At 51.0% G+C, this 7422-nt stretch overlaps 1 protein-coding gene across 1 annotated transcript in view; it reads right to left on the bottom strand.

Moving 5' to 3' along the window:
- The window catches only part of Krt23 (keratin 23), a 12182-nt gene that overhangs the window by 765 nt on the left and 3995 nt on the right, over nt 1–7422 (bottom strand). Inside the window, exons 2-7 of the mRNA XM_004633736.2 lie at nt 5874–5956; nt 5218–5374; nt 4044–4205; nt 3836–3958; nt 2209–2429; nt 1408–1439 (exon numbers count right to left, since the gene is read on the bottom strand). Coding sequence (XP_004633793.1) covers nt 1408–1439; nt 2209–2429; nt 3836–3958; nt 4044–4205; nt 5218–5374; nt 5874–5956 — 778 coding nt within the window. The remainder of the gene's footprint in view (nt 1–1407; nt 1440–2208; nt 2430–3835; nt 3959–4043; nt 4206–5217; nt 5375–5873; nt 5957–7422) is intronic.

The raw sequence follows: 7422 nt of genomic DNA on the forward strand, positions 1-7422 counted from the left end.
ACACTAAGCAATATGGCGGACCCTGAACACTAAGCAATATGGTGGACCCTGAACACTAAGCACTATGGCGGACTCTGCTCCAGAGAACAGGGTTATCACCACCGAGAACTTGTCCTCCACCACCCATCTTTAGGAGATCAAGTCATTCATGCTGGGTGTGCCTGATCCAGGTGCTGGTCTCTGGCCACAGACTCTGAGGAGTGCTTTCTGCTCAGGTGGGCTGAGTGGCTCTTGCACCACAGAGGCTGTTATCTTGAAGAGCACTACATGCCACTTGGAACACCTTATTCTAAGATCTGCAAAACATGCCATGTGGATGGGCGAGAGGCCAGAGATGTTTATCATGACTGCTATTCTCAAGGGTATGCTTCATTTGAATAGGTCCTGTTGATACATCAATAAATGAATTCTAAATTAGGGAAGAACTGAAACTTTTAACAGAGATACAAAGGAAAGCTCTGTTAAAAACAAACCTCTCCTAGAGTAGATTTGGGTGATTTCTTGGCTCACTGCTTTTCCCATCCCAGGATGTGAGTTAGGAGAGGCTGGAGGACCGGCTGTTGGATTTTATGGAAGGCCAGCAGGCCAGCTTTGCTGTGACCTAATACACTGCTCCAGTCTCATGGGACATTGGTGCCCAACAGAAGTGATGGGAAATTATGTGAGTTAATTTCTTAAGACTTTAGTAAATAGTCTCCATTACTTAATAGAGACATAATACTTTTTTTTTTTTTTTTTTTGCAGAACCGGGGATTGAACTCAGGCCCTTGCACTTGCCAGGGAAGTGCTTATTCCACTGAGCCATCTCCTCGGCCTGAGACATAATACTATTAATCATTTAAATTTTCTTCACTGCTGGCATAGAAATTTCACAGACAAGTTGAACATCCTTTATCCAAAAAGCTGACAACCAAGTTGCTTGAAAATCCAAAACATTCAGAGGACTCACAAGATGGCTCAAGTGGAAAATTCCACACCATAAAACTTTGCTTCATAGGAACATGTTTAAAATCTTGTACAAAATTTACCCACAGGCTATATGTACAGGTCGTACATGAAACACAAGTGAATTTCATGTTTGGACTTGGCTCCTGTCCTCAAGATATCTGTGTACATTGAAATAATCCAAAATGAAAGAAAAAACTATCTGAAATCCAAGACTCTTCTGGTCCCAAGCATTGTAGATAAGGGATACTCCACATGCAACTGTGGGAACAACGGTGACAGTTCCCTGTGTTTTGTGTCAACTAATTTGTTGAATTAATCAAAGACATCTGGCCGTCTGGGAGCAAATTAAAAGCTGAACATGGAACATTTGGCAGCCCAGCAAAGCTCTACTCTAGAATCAATAAATATGTGGGGCACTAAAAGCTAATTAGATCTGAACAGCGAAAGAAATTGTTTTACCTTTTGTGCTGGACTTGGCTTCTTCCATTGCCCTATACAAATGAGAAAAGTTACAACCTGTTTTTAATACTGGCAACAGTCACCACCTCTCCTGCCGAGCCAGCCTCTTCACTCTGCTTGTAAATTCTCAGCGCTTTAATGAGGACTAGCGGCTGAGCTCAGCGTGCTCGAGGTCCCGGGGTCCTGGGGTCCCGGGGTCCCGGGGTCCCGGGGAAGCTGGCTCTGGAAGGTGCTGAGGACAGCCTCCTGCCGACCTTGGGCGAGAGAGGTCTTCCAAGCCTCCCTGCGTCTGTCCAGCCCGCGGCAGGCATCTCTCCACTAGCACCCCTTCTAGGTTTGGGGTCTGAAGCCTAGAACCCCACAACTTCTCAGGCTGGTCTAAGTGTGGTACCAGGATGTTTTAGTTGTATATTTTGAAAAAGTTTCTAGTCCTTTCTTTTTGGTCATAGAACGTCGCGCCCTTTCTGTCACCGTTCTGGCGTGGTCAGAACATCAAACTCAAAGTCTAGACATCCCCGTTTAGGACTCTTTCCCTGCTGTTAGGTCAGTACAGCCCCTCTACCGTTTTCAAGTTGTTATTTATATTTCCTAGAGACTGTAACGTGCTCATCTTAACTGTTCTGAGAGCGGATCTTAGCATCAGGGAGCCCCTGTCTGCGAGTGTATGCTCGCTGACGTAGGCATCTTCGGAGGAAGTCCCCCTCAGCCTCTGTCCCTCTAGAGATCCACTGCGGAAGGAGCCCGTGAGGTGCACCAGCGCACACAAGCTACCTGCCCCTCGCTCTTCCATCCCGGCCTTACCCCGTGCCGTCCCCCTCCAGGAGCTGGCGGTAGGTGTTGATTTCCTTCTCCAGGTGCATCTTGATGCCCAGCAGCACCTTGTACTCGTTGCTCTGCCGCTCCAGGTCGTGGCGCAGCTGTAGCAATTCCTCCTCATGGTGGGAAATGATCTGCTGCATGTCCCGGAGCCGGCAGGAGTAGCGGGACTGGGTCTCCAGCAGCATGTTCTCCAGCGCAGATTTCTGAAAGAGGGAAGAATCAATCAATCAGTCTTGTGCTGGCCGGCTGATGGCCTGGCTGCTTTGGTGGCGTGGGCTTATTGCGTTTGGAGCTGTGGCCATCATTGTGCTGCGTGAGTCGGGAGCTGCTGGCTCGGGCGTGAGAGCGGGAACTTCTGATGTCATTTTGTGGGTGTAAAACCATCGCATCAAGGAGCTCCCAGGCACTGCCAGGCCTGCCTGGGGCGAGGGTCTCGGCTCGGCAGCCAGGGTCAGGCATGCTGTGGGGCTGGGCGCACACTGCCTGGCTCTGGACTGTCCTCTACCGCCTAACACTTCTGGTTTACCCCTGGCCAGGTGGAAGTTCCCCAAGACAGGCAGCAACTGGGGCTTTGCTCAGCTGTCCTCCAAACAGGGAAGCCCTTCCGGAGCAGCTTGTTTGAAAGGCAGCTTCTGCCTCGGCCACCCTCTTGTCCTGCACTGTCCTTCCTTGTAGTGATTGTCTCAGTCTCACTTGCTATGATGTGATTTGCGCTCGATGATTTCCACGTTTGCTGCTTGAAAGTCCGCATGCCTTGGTGATGTCGCGGAGGAGGTGTGACAGGGCAGGTCACGTGACTTTATAGTTGCAAAGCACAACACGGCGGTAGCTTCCGTGCTCGGCATGCTCACCCTGACGACACACATTTTTAATGTCCGTTCGCTACCACAGATTTGCAAACCATCACGTCCCCGGCTGTGTGCAGCTCAGCACAAGTGAACTAATCGTGTCCTCTCAGACCGTGGGGAGAGGAGGGCAGCGCGCGGACGTTAAGCTGGTGAGAGACCCCAGGGGCCCGTGGGCTGGCAAGGATCTGCAGCCCGGCTTCAGCGAGCTGTGAACGCGTAGAACCTGCATTGAAGGGCTTTTAGCAAACCGTGAAGATGACAGAAAGGACTTTGGCCCCAGAACTTAGTGCGCCAGGTGACAGGATGCAGACGTGGGGACTGCGTCGGGCCAGGCCTGGCTGCACCACCTACTGTCTTGGCACCAGGGTTTCTCCCTAATGGAGCTGGAGGGTAGGCTGGCTTCCAGAGGAGAAATATGGGGTCTAGAAACCCCCATCCCAGGATCACGTGGCAGTGCACTAGTTGTGTGGCCTTGGCCAGTTTCCTTAACTGCTTGGATACTTGGTTTCCTCATCTCTGAAATGGGGACATCACGACCTGCCTGGCAAGGTACTGTGAGGGCTAACAGCATTTCATAGGCTGAGCTGCATGGCCTGGCCTCCGGAGTCCTCTCCATGTGATGACCAAAGCTCCTGCCACCAGCCTCATCAGGAGCCATACGGAAGGGGAGTGGGGAGAGAGGCGCCGAGCGGGACTGGAGTCCGGACGGCTTCCGGGAGGCCAGGGCATACAGCGCTCAGGACTTTCCTGGCTCCACTCACCCTGCTGTGTTGTGCTTGCAGATCAATCTCCAGAGCCTGGAAGGTGCGCTTCAGCTCGTGGGCGTCACCCTGGTGGCCCTGCACAGCAGCTGGTATGGCCACCTCCTGGGACACGGCCGCCGCCTGCAGACCAAGCACGGGCGGAGGCGTCAGCCCCGCGGCGGCCCTCGGAAGCGGCCGTCCAGGGCGCCGCCCACCGCTCGCTCACCCGCTCTCTGAACCAAGCGTCCAAGTCCTGGTGCTGCTTCTTCATTATAACCTCATATTCCTGCCGCATGTCCTCCAAGACCTTGAGTAGATCCCCCCCAGGAGTCGCATCCACTTTCACGCTGACCTTGAAGTCATTTGGCATGGACTGTCCCTCCAGTTCCTGTTCCACAAGAGAGAAAGAAAACAAATCAGCAACCAGGGCCAACAGGGGCCGGAAATGTTGCGATGATTGGCAGCAGCAAAGTGGATTCTGAAAAGAACTCAGCCTAGGGGGAGCGGCCACTTTCGTGGGTGAAGTCCAGTCCCCCAGTTGTTCCTTTGTGCTAGCACAATTATATACTTTATTTTCTCTAACAGTTTCATAAAATAAAGACTAGCCCAAGACAGGTACCCGTGCAGCTTCTGTGAATCCTAAATCAATCCCGGGTTGAAAATATTTTAGAAACACTTATGCTGGTACAGTGTACACGGTTCTGCCTAGCAGCTGTCTCGGCTGTACGGTGGAGCAGAACTCAGGTTGTAGGCCAGAGCTTTTGGAAAGTGGTTCAGAAATGAAAACCCCAAAGGCTGAGAGAAGCCTTTAAAATCCTATACGTTAGGCCTCTGTGGGGCTGACGCCGGTAGGAGTTCAGGGAACCTCAGCACCAGCAGGAAAGGCTTAATTAGCAAGACGGTCTAACCAGCTATTCAGAGGCGAGGCCCTTTGATGTTCAGAAGCCACCTAAAATGGAGATGGTTTTACTATCATTTTATCAGCCCTAGCTCCTGGAGATGAATGGCAAATGCTTCTGGAGATCAAGATCCTTAATTTCTGCCCCTGGCCATGTTTACTTTGGCCCGTGGCACGACCTCTTTGTTCTCCTGTCCCCCAGTGGGCTGGGCGCTGGGTCACTGTAGGCAGCTCCGAGCAACAGATGAACTACAAGCCCCGGAAGCACCACGTGCTGACAAGGGCCTCGGCCCATGCGTGTTCCTGACCCCTGCAATTTGGCGGTGGTTTCTGACATCTGCATCCATATCGCTAAACTGGAGAAAGGGGATATCTCTGGGGTTCTTCGGGGAGGATGGCAGGACTGGCATTCAGGTGCCAGGTCCCCCTGTAGCTGCTGGCCGTCCTGTTGCGTGGGGGCTGCGAGCCAAGCGCGCCTGGGGCCCCCCGGGGCTGGTCCTACCTGCTCGTGCTGCTTCTTCATGAGGATGAGCTCCTTCCGCATCCCCTCCACCTCCTGCTCCAGATCCGTTGTGACGATGGTCAGGTCATCTAAGGTCTTTCGCAGGGCCTCCACTTCAATTTCTAGATCTTTCTTTAAGGAGCGCTCGTTTTCGTACCTTTGTTGAGAAGAAAGGAAGAGCACCCCCGCTGCTGGGAGGCTGCAAACTCCAAGTTCGCCCTGGCTTTGAAGCCAATCTCTTATTTTTTAAGTTTAATCAGAGCCCAGGAACACAGTACGGGGGACCTCTGCGGCTGTTTCTGGCTCCGCTGCTTTTCCATTGGTGGCCAAGTTTGTAACTCCATAGGGATAACAGAGTAATAAACAGCCACACACCCACCGCCTAGAGCTCAGGGCCATTAGTAGTTTGCCAAAAGTGTTTCACCCACATTCATGGCTTATGTTTTTAAACACAAATTAGAGGCATTATAATGTTAACCTCGTATCTTTTGGGGTGCATTTATTAAGACAAAAACATTTTTTTTCAAAATACAATTTTGAAAAATAAAACTCTCCTACGTACAAATCAATCATCCCTCAGTATCATCTAATTCTTGATTCGCCCTATAAAGGGAACAAACCCCAAACTCACGCCACTCTGCTCGGAAAGGGCTTACTTGAGGTTGAAGTCATCCACTGCCATCCTGGCGTTGTCGATGAGCACAAGGATGTGAGCGTTGGCCACCTTGCCGTCCACGATCTGCAAGACAGACCAGGCGACGCTGGCCCACGTGCCAGGCTCTGCCCCTCCCCCGCCCAGGCTCGGGGCTGTGGGCAGCGGCACAGGCGACCTCTCCGCAGCGCTGCGGAGCGGATCGCCTGCTGAGCAAGGCGAGGTGCGAGCGTGGCGAGGTCTCCGGTAAGCATCGGACCTGTGCTCACTGTCACCGTTTCTTTTTACGTGGAGCTATGACAAGTCGGGACCGAAGCTGCGTGGAAAAAGGGAAGTGGAAACCCGCAAAGGTTCAAAACGCCTCCTAACGTCAGTGTTCCAAACGGGGATTAGTGTTGTGCTTGCGCTCCCTGCAACTGAAGATGCTAAGCGTGTAGGTTGTGAGTCTTGTCTTAGTAGGAATATTAGGTCAGTTCTCCTAGAGTGCAATCTTCATTATTTCATTTATTTATTTATTTATTTTTGCGGACCCGGGGATTGAACTCAGGTCCTTGCGCTTGCCAAGGAAGCACATATTCCACTGGGCCATCTCCCCAGCCAATCATCATTATTTTAGATGAGCCGATTCATATTTGGGAATATATTTATGGTTCCAGTCATCGTGCATGAGCAAAAAAGGCGAGTGACTGGCTATATTTCTTAATAATCACTAACAGCACAATTAAGTCCCCCCCCCCAGTGTCCAGCGCCATTGACAAGGTGTGATTGACAACCTAGTGAATGTTTCAGTGAACAAAACATTATTACAGTAAAAGAAAGTGGCAAGAACTCTGGGGTACGCACACCCAAAGTGAGGGAAGGTTTTGGTGGTGTAAATGGCAACGTGCCCTTTACTATAACAGGCCTGAGGCCTTAAGCACTCCCCGTGTAGTGATCCTTTGTATGTGCCTTGCGGGTGTGGGTGTAACATAGTCCACGACAAGAATACCCAATCGTAGCCATTAAAACACTTACCGAGCTAATTTTTTAACCATCTAATATAGGTGCTCCAGGAGCCACCACAGTATGACAGCTTCCAGTGAAAGGTTTTCACCGGATATGCATGTAAAGCTTTGTGTACTTTAAAAGGAAAATATTGTCGGAGGTATTTTGAACAGCAGTGCACACAGCATAACCAGAGAACTGGAGCACGCTGGCCTGTGGCACTGTCTTTGGGGAAGTGAGGTGGAGAATTTTTCAGGAGAACCGTAGTACAGTGCTTTTGTAACCAAGTATTATGCCAAACTGGATACTCCTTTGGTTCCGGCTCTGTTCCCAACCGTCCGTGTGGTCTCGGGCAGGTCACTCCCTCTATTTCAGTTTCATATTTTGCCTAATAAGGAGTTCACGCCAGCATAGGTGACCTTGCACATCCCCTCGCTAAACTTCTGTTATTTAGTTGGCATTTAAAAAATCCTGTGTTGGTGGCCTGCCCCTTAGCTCAGTTCTTTAAGTGGCTGCTTCAACAAAGCAGTCAGGCTCAGGTTTCTGTGGTTCGATCCCCATAACTCAAG

The sequence above is a fragment of the Octodon degus genome, unplaced genomic scaffold, assembly GCF_000260255.1.
Source record: "Octodon degus isolate 3935 unplaced genomic scaffold, OctDeg1.0 scaffold00056, whole genome shotgun sequence".
NCBI classification, from domain to species: Eukaryota; Metazoa; Chordata; class Mammalia; order Rodentia; family Octodontidae; genus Octodon; species Octodon degus.